The sequence below is a fragment of the Schistocerca americana genome, chromosome 9 (assembly GCF_021461395.2).
Source record: "Schistocerca americana isolate TAMUIC-IGC-003095 chromosome 9, iqSchAmer2.1, whole genome shotgun sequence".
Lineage (NCBI taxonomy): Eukaryota > Metazoa > Arthropoda > Insecta > Orthoptera > Acrididae > Schistocerca > Schistocerca americana.
The window spans coordinates 187,263,226-187,285,273 of NC_060127.1; the positions used below are offsets into that span (position 1 = coordinate 187,263,226).

Consider the following 22,048-nt stretch of genomic DNA (forward strand, 5'->3'; position numbering starts at 1 on the left):
AGTTTAGCGCAGATTGCGGACCATGTGTCGTTCCTCGTACATCATCACATCATTGAGAGATAAAGGCCAGCAGACTGGAAAATTCCGGCTTCTGACCAGAATTCGATCCCGAGTCTGCAGGCGCGCACTTTGCCACTACACTGTCTAGCACAATTTTATTTTATTGAATAGCGAGCTGTACAGACTACAAGTTGACCGTTGCAAAAAAGAAAACAGCAACCAGCAGAAGAAAACAGGAACCAAACGGTGTTAACAATGGAAAAATTTGGAAATTTGTGGTAAGTTCTATGGGACCAAACTGCTGAGGCCGTCTGTCACTAGGCTTACACACAACTTACTCTAACTTAAACTAACTTACACTAAGGACAACACACACACACCCATGCCCAAGGGAGGACTCGAACCTCCGACGCGAGGATTCGCGCGAACCGTGGCAAGGCGCCTGAGACCGCACGGCTACCCCGCGCGGCTGTTAACAATACTATTTGTTCACACAAATGACACCGACACCAGTTTCGAACAGACAGGTTTACCTTCATATGGCCTTTCACATTTATATTACATTGTTTGTTGTTTATATTAGTTATTGGGAGAAAAAACAGTCAACAACTAACGTAAACAACAGCAAATCTAATATAAGCGTGAACTGAAGACGAACCTGTAGGGGGGGAAACTGGTAACAGCGCTATTTGTGTGAATAAATAGCATTGTTAACACCGACTGGTTGCTGTTTTCTTCTTTGCATGGATCAAATGGTTCAAATGGCTTTGAGCACTATGGGACTTAACATCTGAGGTCATCAGTCCCCTAGAACTTAGAACTACTTAAACCTAACTAACCTAAGGACAGCACACACATCCATGCCCGAGGCAGGATTCGAACCTGCGACCGTAGCGGTCGCGCGGTTTCAGACTGAAGCGCCTAGACCCGCTCGGCCACACCGGCCGGCTTGCAAGGATCAACCCGCAAAAACTTCCCTATTGAGACTTATACAACCAGCCAGTTCTCCGGTATGGCACTTGCAACGTTCTTAATAAAGTATTTGTTTTCTAATTTCTGGCATAATTTTTTTTGCAGTGATCTGTGGAGAAACTCAGTTCAGTCGTTTCAGAATCCCTTCTCAATTTTTTGTATACAAAACATTTATGTACCAGGGGTAGTAAAATGAAACGAAACAGCTGGAAAAAAATACCTTCACAATTTTTTGTGTACAAATCATTTATGTCCCATTGGCCTTGTTGCAGTTGGTAACACTGATTTACGTCAGATCGCCGAAGTTAAGCGCTGTCCGGTTTGGCTAGAACTTTGAAGGTGACCGGCCGGTCAGCCGAGCGCTGTTGGCAAGCGGGGTGCACTCAGCCCTTGTAAGACAAACTGAGAAGCTACTTGATTAAGTTGCGGCTACGGTCACGAAAACGGACATACGCCCGGGACAGCGGTGTGCTGACCACATGACCCTCCATATCCGCATCTGGTGACTCCTGTGAGCTGAGGATGACACGGCGGTCGGTCAGTACCGAGACCTGTTCGGACATCATTTACGCACCAGCGGCAATCAAATGAAAACTATACAGCTGGGAAAAAGTAACCAGACTGTTCATTATTCCAAAAGCAATCTTCGTAACTACTAATACATTTATCCCACTGTAAGAGAAGACGGGCAATGCCTTCATGGAAACATGTTTGTGGTTGTCTACGGAATCATGACTGGATCCAGGCGTGCACCTATTCGTCCGAAGCAAATTGACGGCCACGAATGTCGCTCTTAGGGCTCCGAAAATACGTATATCGCTTGAAGAGGGATCGGAACTCTATGGAGGATGTGTAAGGACTTCCCAGGGAAACCTCCGCAGCGTTCTCGGAACCACCTTGATGACGCGTGACCCCTCTCTCTCTCTTTCTCTCTCTCTCTCTCTCTCTCTCTCTCTCTCCCTCTCTCCCTCTCTCCCCCTCCCTCTCCCCACACGATTTCCTCATTTTTTGGGCCCTGAAAAAAGAAGATATTTGTGACCGTCGATTGTCTTCGGACGAAAGTGGTGGTGGTGGTGGTGGTGGTGGTGTTGATGATGATTGGTTTGTGGGGCGCTCAACTGCGTGGCCATCAGCGCCTGTACAAAGTCCCAATTTTTACACAGTCCAATGTTTAACTCAATCCAACTTAACAACTTTCACGAATGATGATGATGATGATGATGGTGATGATGATGATGATGAAATGATGACAACACAAACACCCAGTCCCCGGGCAGACAAAATCCCCAACCCGGCCGGGAATCGAACCTGGGACTCCGTGATCCAGAGGCAGCAACGCTAGCCACTAGGTTCGGACGAATAGGTGCACGCCTCGCGACAATCATGGTTCTATAGGCAAGCGCAGTCATTTTTGAATATCTTGTCTCATAGTGGTATAAATTTATTAACAGTTATGGCGGTTACTTATGAAATAATTTTCGTTTCTCTTTTACACAAACAAAAATACAGGTTGTTTCAAAAATAATATACGTAGTACAAAGTATCAAGTCAAAAGTACCGATCGCTGCGCCACTGCTCGGTTATTGGTGGAAATAATACGGTATACTCTGTTCATCATAAGAATAAACCTGATGTAATCATTACGCCATGTATCCTTCCGCGTTTGCTCGAATCTCATTGGATTTCCTTTTCACGTGGAGCGGAAGCCAACTTGTGTCCAGATCAGTCAAGTACGGTCACAAGGATACCTTTTATGCTGTGTTACACGCACATAGACTGAGCGATGACGCGAGGGACAACAGCTTTATCGGCGCATTAAACTTGAACACCACTGCCCAACCAGCAATTCAACTAACCTGCAATGATGTGAGCAGTTCAGAGGTAAAAAGAGACGGGCAAGAAAACAATATAGCTTCGAATGTCATTCAGTTTTTAAAGAGAATGAAATAATACTCGGAAAAACTCCAGCACTACCGCGCGCTTTTTAAGTGACCAGATGGAAAGAGTAAAATGCACTCGTTCCCACCTGACACAGTATTCTAATTACAAACAAGACTGATGAAAATTCCTATTTTAAACACAGGGTGTCATAATTTTAAGTACTTGGGAGTGACACTGTATGGATGATGTAAACAATAAACAATCAAATAGGCCAGGGCAAGCGAGCCATAAAACAACTAAATGATATTCTCTCGAACAAAAACATAACGCGCAGAACAAAACATACCACCTACCACACAATTATTGAAAGTGTCACAATATATGGTGCAGAGTTGTGGGAACTACAGTAACTCAGAGGCAGAAAGATCGCCTGCTGGCTGTCGAGATGGATTTCTGGAGGCGGAGTTGTGGATACTCCAGACTTGACCATATTAGAAATGATAGGATCAGAGAGGTTATGAATGTCAAAAGCACAATCCTAGACTACATACATGCCAGACAAGATGGTCATAACGTGTACGGCAATGGACTCCACATCAAAGAAGAAAGCGCGGTAGACTTGCGAGATGCTGGAAAGACGAATTCAACGAAGCAATGGCGGCGAGAGGATTTAATGAAGGCGACTGGAATGACCGTGAACGATGGAGATTGAGATGCGAGAGGCGGTGGCAGCCGTAGAAACCTCGCTCATTATATATATATATTATTATTATTCACGTTTGGGCCCTACTGGACCACGCGAAGTACAATCACGGGGCATTCAGTTATTTTCTTTTAGACTTTCTCTCTGCCCAAATTGTTTTCATTCTCTCGGAATGAGCTCTTTTCCTTTCATCAGACCATGTGGTTCCAGTTTTCTTTGGTTTTTCAGCTTGACCAACTACCCAGTTATGAATTTTTTGCCTAAATAATTTTCTGTCTTGAATTTCATCTTGTTTTATATCTGCCTCTTTCATGTCCTCTTTTATAGCAGCAATCCATTTTATTGTCTCAAATTTAGCTTTACTTCGATTTTCGTAGAATTCCACTACTTGTTTAGTTAGTCTGGTAGCATCCATTCTTTTAATATGCCCATAAAATTTTAATCTGCGTTTTTTCATATCCGAATATATGCTGGTGTATTGTTGAATTTCACTATTTGCTCTTAGCCTGTATGTTCCTTCTTCAGTATATTTTGGACCTAGAATTTTTCTGATTACTTTTCTTTCTCTTTTTTGGATTTCTTGAATGTCCTTTTTTCTGTTTAAAATTAGCGTTTCAGCCCCATAAAGGCACTCTGGTTTTATGACCGTGTTGTAATGTCTCAATTTAGAGTACCTCGAGAGACATTTTTTGTTGTAGATGTCTTTTGTAAGTCTAAAAGCTGTCTCCATCTTTTGACAACGAATTTCATTTCCAATTTTTTCTAGACCAGTCTCTGAGATTGTTTCACCTAAATATTTGAATTGCGAAACTCTTTTGATTTTTCCATACTTAGTTTCCAAAAGTTTGGGTGCCAGTTTGTTGCTAGTCATATACTGTGTTTTTTCAAATGAGATTTGGAGACCTACTCTTTCTGCTGTTTCTTTAAGAATTTCTATTTGTTTCTGAGCAATTTGGATGTCCTGCGTTAGAATAACCAAGTCGTCTGCAAAGGCCAAACAGTCTATTCGAATATTTGTTCGTCCTAATTTCACTGGTTGGTCAATTTTGAACTCCAATTTTTGTTCGCGCCACTCTTGTATTACTTTTTCTAGAACGCAGTTAAATAGCAACGGAGAGAGTCCATCACCTTGCCTCACGCCTGTTTTTATTTCAAAGGATTCTGAAATTTCTCCTCTGAACTTTACTTTTGATTTTGTACCAGTTAGCGTGTCTCTGATAATTGCCGTGGTTTTAGGATCCAGGCCTTGTTCTTTCACAATTTGGAAAAGAGATTCACGATCCACTGAGTCATAAGCCTTTCTAAAATCTACAAAGGTACAAACTAGTTTTTTATTGTAAATTTTTTGATGTCTGAGAATTAGTTTGAGGACTAAAATCTGTTCTGGGCAAGATCTATTTGGCCTGAAACCTGCTTGATATTCGCCAATTTTCCATTCAAGTTGTTGTTGTGCTCGGTTCAGAAGACATTGAGAGAGGATTTTGTATGTGACTGGAAGAAGAGAAATTCCTCTGTAATTATTAACATCAGTTTTGTCTCCCTTCTTATGAAGTGGGTGAATCAAGGCGGTTTTCCATTCATCAGGAATTTTTTCAGTTTGCCAAATGTTTTGCATGATTGAAGTAATTTCTTTAACGGTTTTTGAACCAGCTGCCTTTAAAAGTTCTGCAACAATTCCATCTTCACCAGATGCTTTGTTGTTTTTCAACCTATGAATTTCTTTAATGATTTCCTCTTCATTTGGTGCAAGTGAAACTAGATTGCATTGTTGGGGAATTTTTGGTGGAAATCTTTCTGTGGGCTCGGGGCAATTTAGAAGTTTCTTAAAATATTTAGAAAGTTCTTTGCAATTTTCTTGGTTGTTAAGAGCCAACTGTCCATTTTCCTTCTTGAAGCAAAGATTCTGGGGTTGGTACCCCTTTATTTTGGTTTTAAAAGTTTTATAAAAATTTCTGGTATTGTATTTCTGAAAATCTTCTTCAATTTCTAAGAGTTGACTATTCTCATATTGTCTTTTTGTTTGTCTAATTAGTTTTGAAGTGTCTTTTCTAGTTGTCAGGAATGTATCATATGTGTCTTCTGTCTTGTTGCTATTCCATGCTTTAAATGTCTCTTGTCTGGCTTTGATTGCATGATCACAGTTTTCATTCCACCAAGCATGTTTCTTGTGTTTTCGTAAAGGAATTTGATCTTGAGCTGTTTTGATAATCTTGTGTTTGAGTTGTTCCCAATTTTGTGCACTTGTTTTGTCAAATTCGTCTGCTAATAATGATGGTTGGATTTTACTGGTGTCAAATTTGGGGATTAATGGTGTCCTTTTGTTGAAATTTTGGGGTTTTAGCTTTAGTTTCACACGGGTTAAGTAATGGTCTGAGTCAATATTGGCGCCTTTACGAACTTGAACCTTTAAAATTTCTTTGTGACATGGATACGAGATTGCAGTATGGTCAATTTGGAATTCACCTATGTCCTTGTTAGGTGATCGCCATGTCTTTTGTTTTGAAGGTTTTTTCTTAAAATGACTTGACATAATTTTGAGATTGAAATTTCTGCAAAATTCTACCAGCCTCTTTCCATTTTGATTGGTCCATTTATGTGCAGGGAATTCACCGACCGTTTTTCTAAATTTTCTCTCTTTCCCTAACTGTGCATTAAAATCACCCATTAAAATCTTTACATAATTTTGAGGAATTTTGGAGACTGTATTCTCTAACACTTCCCATGACTTATTTACTTTTTCTGGATTCGTTTTATTCTCCTGGTTGATAGGCATGTGTGGGTTAATTAAACAGTACATTTTATTTGCACATTTCATGGAAATTGTCATTAGTCTGTTGTTTACTGGATTTACTTCGATTACGGAGCCAAGAATGTCTTGCGAAATTGCGAATGCAACACCCAGATGCGGAGTGTTTTTAAGAATTCTTTTGTCTGTTTTACTTTTAAACAATCGGTAGTTTCCAAAATCCATGGTATTCTCATCAGGCAACCTTGTTTCTTGCAGGGCTAAAATTTTGATATTTTGTTCTTTTAGTGTGTCTCCTAATTTATAGAGTTTTCCTGGTGTCAAGAGAGAGTTAATATTGATAGTTCCAAAAAATGTTTCGACCTTGGGCATGAGTCGGTCAAAAGACTTCGATTTCCTCTGGTTTGGGATATAGCGTTTCAGCCTAGTCTCCCCAGAATCCGATAGACTAGTTGCGCCACTGATGGCGGAGGATTTGTTACCACCTGGGGTAATTTTGTAATTACTAAAACGCTCCATAATAGTACTTAGAATCAAAGGGTTGAGCTCAGAAAAGCTCAGTGGTTAAGACTGGAGTGGTTAGTTCCAGAATTTGTATTACGGCCGCACCTCTGGTGAACAGACGCCGACCACAGTGCCGCTTGTTACAAGTCAGACGCAGGGTGGATTTATTGTATTATGTGCCTCTTCCGCTAGTTCCACCGTACCGAGATTCGTTCTCTCCGCCTTCACTACCGTTGAGGTCTTCGCTGTAACCCTAGCAAAGGGGCCCTGACAGAGTACTATCACCCGGGCCAGGTGAACTCTGGTTTTTTAAACGAGGTTGTTACTCCTCCCCCCCCCCCTCCTTCCTCATCACTTGCATAATGAGGCCCCGGGCTTGGGACCGGTACAGCGGAGTATATATATATATATATATATATATATATAAACACAGAGTAATTTTTCTGAGCTAGCTATGTGTGATGTAAGAGCATATTGCAGGGATTTCACCGTACTGTTGAATACTGAAGCCACTGAAGGTATTACTTACAGTCAGTCGTCTGGTAATCTCTTAGCTCTTTTCTTATCCGAATCCGAGAAATACATTTCAGTACTGGAACTGTCACCTGCTACGTTCACTACGTGTCGGTCAACAACAGAATCCACGAAGCCATTGCAGATCTCACATTCTCTTCCCTTTTATGACGTGCCGTTCTATATCCCGCCAACGTTCGGCTGTGACGTGTGAAAAGGCTGCGTGCGTTAGTTCCAGTACGTCTGGCAGCTTAACAGTCTTGGTATTTCTCGGTCAAAATCCCTTAACTTGGCTCCACATCAGTTCTGTTGGGTTCATATTGTAAAGGTACAGTGCCAAATGTAAAAATGCAGCATTTGTATGGTGTGCCCGATGCTGTGAAAATGATTTTCACACTTCTATTATAATATTAAAATATTTGCATATCTTCGTGAATCACCATGTATACTGGAGTCACGTGCGCTTTTTCCCAGTTTCTTGGTACTTGCGCGACGGATTCACGATAAATGCAAGCTTGGTAATGGACCAGCACCATAAAGTAGTCTTTGTAAAATCGAATTGGGATTACGTCCGGACACGGTGATTTATTTGCTTTCAAATCTTTTAGTTGTTTCTCTACGCCAGGGGTGCTTATTACTATGCCGTCCATAAGGGAGTCTGTTCGATGGTCGAATGACGGTATGTTGGTACGATTCTCCTGTGTGAACGACATCTTCAACGTGAAATTCCATTTTGCGTTGTGGTGACGGAAAGATAATCACTCCACTCAGTTATTGCGTCCTAGGAAAACAGCGTTCCGTAATCCGTTTCCACGAGCGGAAATTCATAGAAGACTTTCAGCACGATTTGAGGACAAAGATTTGTCTCAGTGCAGTGTTTACCAGCGGACTGAACAGATCCGAAATGATGGAACGGGCGTTAAGGACGAGGAAAGAGAGGGGTGAGCAGCTACAGCCGCAACTGACGCCTATGTTGAACAGTTCGCTGGCTAGGTTCGGAATAAGAATGGAGTGACTGTTGATAATACGGCAAACTGTATGCGGGTTAGTTGTGGTTTTCCATACGATATCATGCAAAACAGTCTCCATTTTCACAATGTGTGCGCGAAATGGTTTACAAAACAAACCGATGAAGAACGATCTGTAATTACATAATCACTGGAGACGATCCATTTGAACATAACTTAAAAGTTTTCATGTTTGTAGACTGAAGCAGCGAGTGGAAATTTGTACCAAGCCCGGGAATCGAACGCGGGTCTCCTGGTTACTAGGCAGGTGCGTTAGCCAGTAAGCCACCTTCGCCCAGCGGTTCACCCAACTGGACGAATTACCCTGGCATGCCTCCCTCCTCGATCCAAATTCTCACTTCCACCACGGTCTACTTAAATTTCCCCTTACATACGAACATAATTGCCGAGGCTCGCCATATTCTGGAATAGTGCCTCAGCAACGAATGTTAATGAGGGATCCAGCCTGAAATCCAGGTGCAGGTTCTTCTACAAATGAAATGGCACAATTTCAGAGACTTTTACTGGTCTCATACAGATATGATTTTATGTGTATGTCATTTCATTAGTGTTATTTAAAAGGCCTTCGATTCATCTCCGATCAGCAGGTGAAGCAAGCGGAGCAGACTTGCATTGCTACGCTACCAGACACCTTTCTCTCGTTTCAGTGTTTATTGGAAAACGTGTGCAACGGCGGACCCAGTGAAAAATTATGTCGATAAAAATTGTGTGCTCTAAGTTTTAATAAACCATTATGATTCAAACGTTGGAATTATATAGCCAACCCATTGCAAATAACTGTTTTGGTACAATTCACCTAGGATTCGACACCTGCTAAAAGTGTCATCAGAATGAAATTTTTACGTCATAAGGCTTAAACGTACTTCATTTCATTTTTGACTTGAACATAGCTGCTATAAATTCTGACCATTGCTTTCTCGCAATGTAATTTTACGATTCCTCAAAATTTCATTCTGATGAAGATACCCTTAATAGGTGTCGAAACGCAAGTCAATTGTCCGACAACACTTATTTGCAACTGACCTGACTGTATAATTCCTATTTTTGAAAATTGTATACGGTTGCCAAGAAACAGCCACGTTTAAAACTGTATTTTTATTATTTCGTCGGCCCCCGGTAGCTGAGCTAGCCTCAAAGTCTATCGCTGGGATGTTTGCAGTTGCGGTGCCGCCTACACACGCCGGCTCTGAGGGGACTCCACCCACAGACGAGGGGGCGGATCCGACGCCTCCGCCCTCAGCCCCAGCGTCGCCGCTCCACACGACGCCACCAGTCGTCGCGACGCCTCCCCCCACCAGACCGGCGTCGTCCCGGTAAGCAAGCAGCGCCCGCTCTCCGCCCGTCTATACGGCTAGTCATTAAGTCGGAGAAAGTTACAAATTTTGCCGTGTTTACTTGTCTGCGGTACTGGCCATTAAAACTACCTTAATGACAGCATCCTGGAAACGTCAAACGTGGCATTCGCTGTAACTACGTGCTTGGACATTCGAATAATAAGCACTTCCTTGCAATTCCACAAAGCAGATATGGCTAACACCATATACAGGGAGTGGACAAAAATGTGGAAACAATATGGCGTACAAAAACTGTTGGCGTAGAAAGCAACTTCCAGTCGTCTCGAGATGGATAAATATACGCTACTGGGCAGTAAAATTGCTACACCAAGAAGAAATGCAGATGATAAACGGGTATTCATTGGAGTAATATATTATACTAGAACTGACATGTGATTACATTTTCACGCAATTTGGGTGCATAGATCCTCAAAAATCTGTACCCAGAGCAACCATGGCACCCCATACCATCACGCCGGGTGATACGCCAGTATGCCGATGAAGAATACACGCTTCCAGTGTGCGTTCACAGCGATGTCGCCAAACACGGATGCGACCATCATGATGCTGTAAACAGAACCTGGATTCATCCGAAAAATGACCTTTCGCCATTCGTGCACCCAGGTTCTTAGTTGAGTACACCATCGCAGGCGCTCCTGTCTGTGATGCAGCGTGAAGAGTAACCACAGCCACGGTCTCCGAGCTGATAGTCCATGCTGCTGCAAACGTCGTCTAACTGTTCGTGCAGATGGTTGTTGTCTTGCAAACGTCCCCATCTGTTGACTCAGGGATCGAGACGTGGCTGCACGATCCGTTACAGGCATGCGGATAAGATGCCTGTCATCTCGACTGCTAGTGATACGAGGCCGTTGGGATCCAGCACGGCGATCCGTATCCATATTCTGCTAACAGTCATTGGATCTCGACCAACGTGAGCAGCAATATCGCGATACGATAAACCGCAATCGCGATAGGCTACAATCCGACCTTCATCAAAGTCGGAAACGTGATGGTACGCATTTCTCCTCCTCACACAAGGCATCACAACGACGTTTCACAAGGCAACGCCGGTCAACTGCTGTTTGTGTATGAGAAATCGGTTGGAAACGTTCCTCATGTCAGCACGTTGGGTGTCGCCACCGGCGCCAACCTTGTGTGAATGCTCTGAATAGCTAATCATTTGCATATCACAGCATTTTCTTCCTGTCGGTTAAATTTCGCTTCTGTAGCACGTCATCTTCGTGGTAGCAATTTTAATGGCCAGTAGTGTAGGTCCTGACGAAAGCAAAGTAATCAGAAGTAGCAGAAATGAGAACAGCGAGAAACTTAACATCAGGTTTGGTGAACACGAAGTTCATGTGCATATATACTCCGCTAGCCACCAAGTGGTGTGTGGCGGAGGGCACAATTCGCGCCAAAGTCATATTTCCCACCCTCTGTTCCACTCGCGGATCGCGCGAGGGAAATACGACTGTCTGAACGCCTCAGTACGAACTTTAATTGCCCTTATCTTTGAATGGTGATCATTGCGCGTTTTGAAAGTTGGTGGTAATAATATATGCTCTACATCTTCGACGAAGAAAGGGTTTCGGAATTTAATGAGCACCCCTTTTCGTTTAGCGCGTCCTCTATCTGCAAGTGTATCCCACTTCTAACATTCAATGAGATTTGTAACGCTCTCGCGGTCGCTAAATGTACCAGCTTTCCCAAACAAGAAAACTCTACGCTGTTTCTTTGGCTTTTTTTTTTTTTGCAACTTCCACTGACATAGAAGCCACAACGACATTGTGGTCGCTAATACCTTCTTCTAGATTAACTTCCTCAAAAAGATCACGTCTGTTTGTCGCCACGATATCTAATATGTTCCCATCTCGAGTTGGTTTTCTAACCTATTGCTCAAGGTTGTATGTTGAGAGCGCTCCTAGAATAGCTTCACTCGAGATGACGTTGAGAAATTCTGCTGCCTAGGCAGCGAAATAACCTATGACGGACGGAGCGAAGAGGATATTAAAAGCAGACTAGCACAGGCAAAAAGGCATTCCCGATCAAGAGAAATCTGCTCGTATCGAACACAGGTCTTACTTCGAGGAAGAAATTTCTGAGAACACACGTTTGGAACACAGCACTGCTTGGTGGTGAAACATGCACTGTGGGAAAAATCGGAAGAGGGAAGAATGGGAGGATTTTAGATAAGGTGCACATAAGGTAAGAAATGAGGAATTTCTCTTTAGAAATGGTTCAAATGGCTCTGAGCACTGTGGGACTTAACATCTGAAGTAATCAGTCTTCTAGAAATTAGAACTACTTAAACCTAACTAACCTAAGGACATCACACACATCCATGCCCGAGACAGGATTCGAACCTGCGACCGTGGCAGCAGCACGGTTCCGAACTGAAGCGCCTAGAACCGCTCGGCCACAGCGGCCGTCGTTCTCTTTAGAATCTGTGAGGAAAGGAAGGGGGGAAACATTGACTAGAAGAAGTGACAGAATCGTAGAATATCTGTTAAGACATCACGGAATAACTTCCACAGTAATAGGGAGCTGTATGGGAAAAAACTGTAGAGGAAGACTGAGATTGCAATTCAACCAGCAAATAACTGAGGATGTAGATTGGCACATGAGACGAATTCATCTCTGGCTGCATCAAGCCAAAGCCTCATGAGACTCAAAAAACCGCTCTCGAGGGAGTCTTATGCCATGCTACAACATAGTGGCAAGCGAAGGTAACAATGATGGAAATGGATAGCGATCACACACCGTTCTCTTAATGTAGGCCAGAAAGGTTCAGAAATACTGAGATCTGGTAACTATGGAGGCGAAGGAAAATGTGATCATTCATCCTCGTCCTCACAAAGGCAGGCCTTGAGGATGTGAGTAGCGTGAACAAGGGCCCTGTCGTCTTAGAACACAGCATCACCACGCCAAGGGGCCCGAGTTCGATTCCCGGCTGGGGCAGGAGATTTTATCCGCTCAGCGAATGGTGTTGTCTTCATCATCATTTCATCCCCATCTCCGACGCGCAAGTCGCCCAATGTGGCGTCGAATGCAATGAGTACCGGCCCTCGGCGGCACAATTTCCTCCAATAGAGGACTCCCGGCTCACAATACCGTACGCTCATTTTCACAGCATCACCATTGGGGAACAAACATTGTACCATAGGATGGATCTGATCAGCCAAAACGGTCACGTAATCCTTTGTAGTAATCTGATCTTGGAGAGGAGTACCCATGGGGCCTCTGGAATATCACGAAACGGCTGTCCAAACCATCACTGAACCCTCGCCATGTTTCGCTCTTCGGATGCAATCTTGGCCAAAATCTGCAGTGTGCAAGAAGACTAAAATGACTCTCTTCCAGTGCTCCTAATTCCAGCTTCTATGGCTTCGGCACCGTGTTTTCCTGTTCCAGACATTCGCGTCAGTGGTGTGTGCTGTTGGAATTCCAGCTGGCCCTGAAATCCCCTGCTTATGGAGCCCCCATCGTGTTACTTTGGCGCTGGCAGGGTTTGCGAGTGCCACATTCAGTTCTGTATTGGCTCATGCAGGTGTCGTATTCTTATTTTTCGTCACGATCGTTTTAGTGACAAACTGTCACTATCGCTCAAGACATGATTTCGAACGCGTTGTGACGTAACTGGTAATGTTTTTCTGCTTGCTCCTGTATGCGGTATAAGTCTTCCATACAGTGCCTCTTGGAACTTCAGCTACGGTGGTTCCAGAAGCATCCACCATATCAGCACGAACAGTTTGGCCACTTTGGAATTCACTTAGCTCCGACATACACTATGTGATCAAAAGTATCCGGACACGTGGCTGAAAATGACTTACGTGCTTTCTTTGGAACTGGAATTATTATATTCTTCTTCTCACGTATCTTGCACACTAGATGGAAGAGTTTTGTCATGACCGGCCCTCCGAAGGTTATCAGTAGTTCTGAGGGAATTTCGTCTACTCCCGAGGCGGTGTTTCCTCCACCTCATATTCCTTTACGTTCTCTTCCATTTCTATGATATCTCCTTCAAGTACATCTGGCTTCTATAGACCATCTACACTATGTGATCAAAACTATTCGGTCACAAGTTCGTGGCGCCGTCCATCGGTAATGCTGGAACTCAATGTGGTGTTGGCCCACCCTTAGCCTTGATGACAGCTTCCACTCCCGCAGGCATACGTTCAATCAGGTGCTAGAAGGTTTCTTGGGGAATGGCAGCCCATTCCTCACGGAGTTCTGCACTGAGGAGAGGTATCGATATCGGTCGGTGAACCTTGGCACGAAGTCGGCGTTCCAAAACATTCCAAAGGTGTTCTATAGGATTCACGTCAGGACTCTGTGCAGGCCAGTCGATTACAGGGATGTTGCGGTGGTGTAACCACTCCGCCATAGGCCATGCATTGTGAACAGGTGCTCGATCGTGTTGAAAGATGCAATCGCCATCCCTGAATTGCTCTTCAACCGTGGGAAGCAAGGAGGTGCTTAAAACATCAATGTAGGCCTGTGCTGTGATAGTGCCACACCATGAAGAACACGACCACGCCATAACACCACCGCCTCCGAATTTTAATGTTGGCACTACACACGCTGGCAGATGACGTTCACTGGGCATTCGCCATACCCACATCCTGCCGTCGGATCGCCGCATTGTGTACCGTGATTCGCCACTCCACACGACGTTTTTCCACTGTTCAGTCGTCCACTGTTTACGCTCCTTACACCAAGCGAGGCGTCGTTTGGCATTTACCGGCGTGACGAGTGGCTTATGAGCAGCCGCCCTACAATGCAGTCCAAGTTTTGTCACCTCCCGCATTACTGTCATAGTACTTGCACTGGATACTGATGCAATTTGGAATTCCTGTGTGATGGTCTGGATATATGTCTGCCTACTACACATTACGACCCTCTTCAGCTGTCGGCGGTCTCTGTCAGTCGAGTTCGGCCTGTATGCTTTTGTGCTGTACGTGCCCCTTCACGTTTCCACTTCACTATCACATCGGAAGCAGTGGACCTAGGGGTGTTTACGAGTGTGGAAATCTCGCGTACAGATATATGACACACGTGGCACCCAATCACCTGACCACGTTCGATGTCCTTGAGTTCCGCGGAGCGCCCCATTCTGCTCTCTCACGATGTCTAATGACTACTGAGGTCGCTGATATGGAGTACTTGGCAGTAGATGGCAGCACAATGCACCTAATATGAAAAACGTATGTGTTTGGGAGTGTCGGGATAGTTTTGATCACATAGTGTTGTGCACACACAACTACACAAAACACTGCTCGGGCCAGGATTAAGACTTGTAACCTATTGATATAATTTCATAGGTACTGTTAGTGTTCAGTTCCAACAATGCAATCTGCAACATTGGGTAGTATCTGCATTTATGTTGGAGCATGCATTTATCTTGGTGTTCTCAGTCAGAAATCGCCTTTGAATGTTGGTTGTTCTTGAAAAGATCGTGTTATGCCTCATGTAAAAGACAGAAACATCTACCAGCATGTGTCGGGATTCGACAGAGATGAGATCGAGACCTGTCAAGACTATGGTTTATCATTCCACGATACTGCTGCTAACGTTGGCCAGGATCCACAACCCTCATACTCAATGCTTAGCGGTATTTCAACAGATACACGTGACTAGCGCCCGAGAGGACAGACATTTTCTTCACTTTGTTCCGTTCGTACCTTGAGTCAGGAAGTGTCCTGCTTTGCGAGAAAAAAGTATACAAACAGTACGACGACGTCTGGAGAAGAACAGACTGTCAGTGCAGTCACCATTGTTGCGACTTCCTTGACAAGGCAACAGAGAGAGCTAAAAGGACAGTGGCGCCCACAAATCTGGACATAGCAATGATAGAACGTCGTCTCTGCAGGCGAGGCCCCTTCCTTTGTGCAGCATCACAATGGACAGATCCATCTATGGAGGCCATGAGAAGAATGGGAGCCTGCAAACTGCTTTCAGCACCGGTCAAACGGTTCAAATGGCTCTGAGCACTATGGGACTTAACTGCTGAGGTCATTAGTCCCCTAGAACTTAGAACTACTTAAACCTAACTAACCTAAGGACATCACACACATCCATGCCCGAGGCAGGATTCGAACCTGCGACCGTAGCGGTCACGCGGTTCCAGACTGTAGCGCCTTTAACCGCTTGGCCATCCCGGCCGGCCAGCACCGTCATTCCAGCCCAGTACCTGGTGTCTACATCTACATCTACATTTATACTCCGCAAGCCACCCAACGGTGTGTGGCGGAGGGCACTTTACGTGCCACTGTCGTTACCTCCCTTTCCTGTTCCAGTCGCGTATGGTTCGCGGGAAGAACGACTGTCTGAAAGCCTCCGTGCGCGCTCTAATCTCTCTAATTTTACATTCGTGATCTCCTCGGGAGGTATAAGTAGGGGGTAGCAATATATTCGATACCTCATCCAGAAACGCACCCTCTCGAAACCTGGCGAGCAAGCTACACCACGATGCAGAGCGCCTCTCTTGCAGAGTCTGCCACTTGAGTTTGTTAAACATCTCCGTAACGCTATCACGGTTACCAAATAACCCTGTGACGAAACGCGCCGCTCTTCTTTGGATCTTCTCTATCTACTCCGTCAACCCGATCTGGTACAGATTCCACACTGACGAGCAATACTCAAGTATAGGTCGAACGAGTGTTTTGTAAGCCACCTCCTTTGTTGATGGACTACATTTTCTAAGGACTCTCCCAATGAATGTCAACCTGGTACCCGCCTTACCAACAATTAATTTTATATGATCATTCCACTTCAAATCGTTCCGCACGCATACTGCCAGATATTTTACAGAAGTAACTGCTACCAGTGTTTGTTCCGCTATCATATAATCATACAATAAAGGATCCTTCTTTCTATGTATTCGCAATACATTACATTTGTCTGTGTTAAGGGTCAGTTGCCACTCCCTGCACCACGTGCCTATCCGCTGCAGATCTTCCTGCATTTCGCTGCAATTTTCTAATACTGCAACTTCTCTGTATACTACAGCATCATCCGCGAAAAGCCGCATGGAACTTCCGACACTATCTACTAGGTCATTTATATATATTGTGTGTCACAGTGTGCAACGCCATAATGTACCGAATGCCATCACCTCAGGTTTACATACCGGTAATTTAGAAATAAGTCGTTACATTTCTGTCGTTGGCCCTGGTCTATCTTCCAACAAGATAGCACCAGACTATCTGTCTACAAGGTAATGGAAGACCGCATGTTGGCATGCTATCCTGACCTGCTGTGATACACAGGGTGTCCGACCATTGCCCTGGCCAGCTCCTCCAGCTGTATCAGCAACTGAAAACATCTGGTCACTGATTGCCGAGGGATGCAACCACCTTACAGCCACCTTAATGGATGAACTCTGGCATAGGGCTGAAGCAGTGTGGAGCTGTCATTGAGGCTCAGTTCGTCTCGAACTGTCAGTGAGGTTCAGCGGCCGTTGCTGCCAGATGAGGCAGCTCTGTGTGCTACATTTCGTACCTGGTATACCTACAGATCATCCATAAATTGATCTATTTACACTACTGTAATGTTCATGCAAAACAGAGAAAATTTCATAATTTGCTACCCTTCTTGGTGTTGCTATTTTAAGAAGACAACACCGGATAAACGCTCATTGACTCAGTGGTTCTGACTACAGATTCAGATGTGGGGATGAGTGCGAGGAGTTTTACCTGCCGTTTATCGCTTCTCCTACGGCAATTTGTTTTCATTGTGAAAAATTCCGAGTTTGTTTCGGATACACGTAAAGATGTAGATCGCCCCAGTTCAAAGGTCTGAGGACGGAAGAGGATTACCATCTTCAGCACTGGGGCCATGCCTAGTAAACCACAGTAGTGTACAAACCAAACTTGAAAATAATGACAGGTTGTTTTTTTATATCCCTGTCTTCCTCTATACTTTTTACCTTTTACACTCCACATAAATTATTCCGTGATGTCTTAACGCGTGTCATTTTACCGTGCCCCTTCTTGTAGACGGTGTTTTCCATATCTTCCTCCCTTCGCCGATTTTCCTAAACTTACCAGTCCCCCTAATCTTCAACTTCCCTCTATAACACCACACCGACGCTTCGATACTGTTTGTTTCTTTCTGGTTTTCCCACAGTTCTTTCCATACAATGCTGTGCTACAGACGTACATTCTCAGAAAGTTTTGCACCAAATTAAGGCCGAAGTTTGATACAGACTAACTTCTCTTGGTTAGGAATGTCCTCTTTGCCTGTGGTAATGTGCTTCTAGTCTCCTCATGTCTTCGTGCATCACGCGTTAATTAGCGTCCACAGTAGCAGAGCTCCTTAATTTTATCCGCTTCGTCGTATCCAATTTTGATGTTAAGCACATCGCTAAGCTCAGTTACGCCACTATTCGTTACTTTCGTCTTTCTTCGGTTCACTCTCAGTCCATATTCTGTGTTCAGTAGGCTGTTCATTCCGTTCACCACGTCGTGTAGGTCTCCTTCAGTTTCACTGAGTGTAGCAATGTTATCAGCAACAGCTTCACATTGTTTTGTGAGACCCTGTCATTAGCAACAGCTTCACATTTTTTTTAATAAGACCCAAACTTTGTGGGGTCGAAATTGTACAGGTGCTCGAGGGTCCAAAACTGACTATTCTTAAATAAGAAACCATTTGTCTGAAACGAGGTTCCCCCCAGGGGGTCCACAACTCTCTTGTGGACACGTGCGTAGCGAGCACGGGACCCCGAGCTAATGTGGCCCTCCTTCCTTTCCGGGCTGCATACCTTCCCTTCCCTTTCCGCATCCCTCCCCGTCCCCCATCTTCGCCCCCCCCCCCCTCACCTCTGGCTCTTTTCTTCCCTTTCTCCCCCTCTGGGAGTATGGTTTTGTGCCTACGTCCGGAGACGGACGCTTGAAACTGTTCCAAATTCCTTGCTCTTACACTTGCAAGTCCTCGTCCTTCCTCTGTCCTTCTCTTTTCCTTCCCTCTTCTCCTTGCCCTTTTCTCCGCTGCGGCGTTTGAGACCCCCTCTTCTTTCCTTTCCCTTTCTCTTTTTTCCTCCCTGTGCGTGTCTGAAGGCCGACCCACGCACTTCCATGCGTAGCCGGTGACGGGGTAACGCGTAATTCCCCGCCCCGGGTAGACAGGTAGGACACGTACGTACCCCCTGGTAACGGCCAGGCCCAGGGAGGGGTGATTACCCGAGCTGATACCTTCCGAAAGTGCCGATTGGTCCCTCCGTCCGTTTGTCGGGAGGTGTGACCTGAGGTGTGAACAATCACCTAAGGCGGGTGTGCCCTCGGTGAGGGCCCCCACAAGGGAGGAGCGCGCCATCGGAGACGCCGGTAATCATGGGGGATTCTTCCGCAATGGTTTCCTCACCTTCCACTATGTCTGCTCACAAACGTAAGTTCACTGAGTCTCAGCCACAGACGGTTCTTCCATCGTTGCCACAATTCCTTGTTGTTTCTCGGTCTGACGAAGGTCACGACTTTTCCACGGTCAACCCTTTCATTATTCAGAAAGGTGTCGACGCAATTGCGGGTCCTGTAAAGTCTTGTTCCAGATTACGGAATGGCACCCTGTTGTTAGAAACACACAGTGCCCTCCAGGCTCAAAAATTGCTGCGTACTTCTCTGCTCCACACCTTCCCTGTCCGGGTGGAACCGCACCGTACCTTAAATTCCTCGCGTGGAGTCGTTTATACACGCTCCCTCGATGGATTGTCTGACGAAGAAATTCAGCACTACCTGTCTGACCAGGGCGTCACGGCTGTTCATCGGGTTATGAAAAGGGTTGACCCGAACATCATTCCAACCCGCACTGTCTTCTTGACATTTGACAAAGTTCAACTCCCATCAAACATCAAAGCAGGCTATGAGATAATTTCCGTTCGCCCTTATGTCCCAAACCCTACGCGTTGCTATCGATGTCAGCGGTTCAATCACACCAGCCAGTCGTGTTCCAATCCGGCCAAATGTGTTACGTGTGGCAAGGATGCCCATGAGGGTGCTTGTCCACCTCCATCCCCTCGCTGCATCAACTGTATGGGTGACCACGCTGCTTCCTCTCGAGATTGCCCCGTTTTTAAGGACGAAAAGCTCATCCAGGAAATAAGAGTGAAGGAAAAGGTGTCGACCTTTGCTGCTCGAAAGTTACTCGCCAGTCGACAGCCCACCGTGCCTCAGAAAGGAAAATACAGCACTGTCCTTGCTTCTCCTCGGCCAACAAAGGAGGCGGCCACGCAGACTTGCGACCTCACCTTTAGTACCACGGTCGTCAGATCGGCCAGCGCAAAGATCGCCCGTTCAACCTCACCACTTTCGCCTGCACACTCTATGGCTCACCCTTCGTCGGGTTCTGCTAAATCTCGAGCCCAAAAGTCAGACGCCAAGTCTTCGAAAAAAGAGCATTCTCGTGAAGAGTTTTTACGTACCGCTACTTCACAACCATCGGTTCCTCCTTCATCTAAACATCATACTTCCAAGAAGGCTACGAAGAAACACAGTTCCTCTCCTTCTCCGCCAAGGCGTGTCCCATCTACAGCACCACCTGGCGGCAATCGCCCTCGGCCGTCTTCTGTGTCGCCGAGGCGCACTGCTGGTGGCCGCTCAACTGGCCGATCGTTGGTGGCAGGAGCTGCTCCTGACCAACCTATGGATCAGGATCTTCTGCCTTCGACTGAATGCCATTCCATGCTGTCGGTCGCAAGCTCTGAGCAGTCGTTGAGTTGACAGCACCCTTGGTCATGTTCCTCCATTTTCTGTTCACCCTATGTCCATTATCCACTGGAATATCCGCGGCATTCGCGCCAATCGGGATGAATTGTCGATCCTCTTACGATCCTACTCGCCGGTCATCTTCTGTCTTCAGGAAACAAAACTGCGTCCCCATGACCGCTTTGTTCTCCCTCATTTTCAGTCCGTCCGATATGACCTCCCCTCTGTTGAAGGCACTCCAGCCCATGGAGGACTCATGATTCTGCTCCATGATACTCTCCATTATCACCCAATCCCCTTAAACAGTTCCTTCCAAGCTGTCGCCGTCCGTCTTTCCCTTTCTGGATACACGTTCTCTCTTTGTACGGTATACCTTCCATCGTCTACACCAATGGCACGAGCTGATCTCCTTCATCTTCTTGATCGGCTTCCACCCCCCTATTTGCTGGTTGGGGACTTCAATGCCCACCACCCGCTTTGGGGATCTCCACATCCTTGTCCACGTGGCTCACTATTGCTAGACGTCTTCCCCCAAGCGGATCTAGTCTGCCTCAACACTGGGGTCCCCACATTTTTGTCTGCCTCCACGGCAAATTTATCTCATTTGGACCTTGCGGTCGGTACTGTTCCGCTAGCTCGGCGCTTCGAACGGTTCGCCCTTGATGATACACACTCGAGTGACCACTTCCCATGTGTTCTTAGACTGCAGCCTCAACTGCCATATATGCGCTCGCGACGCTGGAAGTTTGCCCAAGCCGATTGGACACTTTTTTCGTCTCTAGCGACATTCGATGACCATCGCTTTCCCAGCGTCGACGATGAGGTCACACATGTTACCGACGTTATTCTCACAGCTGCGGAACGTTCAATACCACGCACCTCCGAATTGCCCCGGCGCCCCCCAGTTCCTTGGTGGAACGAGGCATGCCGTGACGCAATACGTGAGCGGCGACGTGCTCTTCGCATTTTCCGTCACCATCCGACTTTGGCCAACTGTATCCGATATAAGCAGCTCCGTGCGCGATGCCGTCGCGTCATCTGCGATAGCAAGAAGGCAAGCTGGAAATTCTTTATTAGCTCATTTAACACCTTCACTCCCTCCTCGGAAGTTTGGAGTCGGCTTCGACGGTTGTCAGGCGCGCCTAGTTTCTCCCCGGTCTCTGGGCTCACTGTCGCGCATGATACCTTAGTGGACCCCGTCGCAATTTCTAACTCATTGGGTCAGCACTTTGCTGAGATTTCGAGCTCGTCAAATTACCCGCCTGCGTTTCTCCCGAAGATACGTGCAGCGGAAGTGCGACATCTTAATTTCTCCTCTCAAAATCACGAAAGCTACAATACTGTTTTCTCCATGCGGGAACTCCGACATGCCCTCTCTTCTTCTCGCTCCTCCGCCCCAGGACCGGATGGTATCCATGTCCAAATGTTGCTGCATTTATCAACCCATAGCCTGCGTTACCTCCTTCGCCTTTATAATCGAATTTGGACCGACAGTACCTTTCCCAGGCGATGGCGGGAAGCTATTGTCGTTCCCGTTCCGAAACCTGGAAAGGACAAACATCTCCCCTCTAGCTATCGCCCCATTTCTCTCACGAGTAGTGTCTGTAAGGTTTTGGAGCGTATGGTGAATTACCGTTTAGCTTGGTGGCTGGAATCCCGCAGTCTTTTAA

General features: G+C 45.8%; 1 protein-coding gene across 1 annotated transcript in view; it reads left to right on the top strand.

Moving 5' to 3' along the window:
* LOC124550806 overlaps window positions 1-22,048 on the top strand; it is a 409,782-nt gene that overhangs the window by 303,771 nt on the left and 83,963 nt on the right. The window contains exon 5 of the mRNA XM_047125532.1: window positions 9,468-9,660. Coding sequence (XP_046981488.1) covers window positions 9,468-9,660 — 193 coding nt within the window. The remainder of the gene's footprint in view (window positions 1-9,467; window positions 9,661-22,048) is intronic.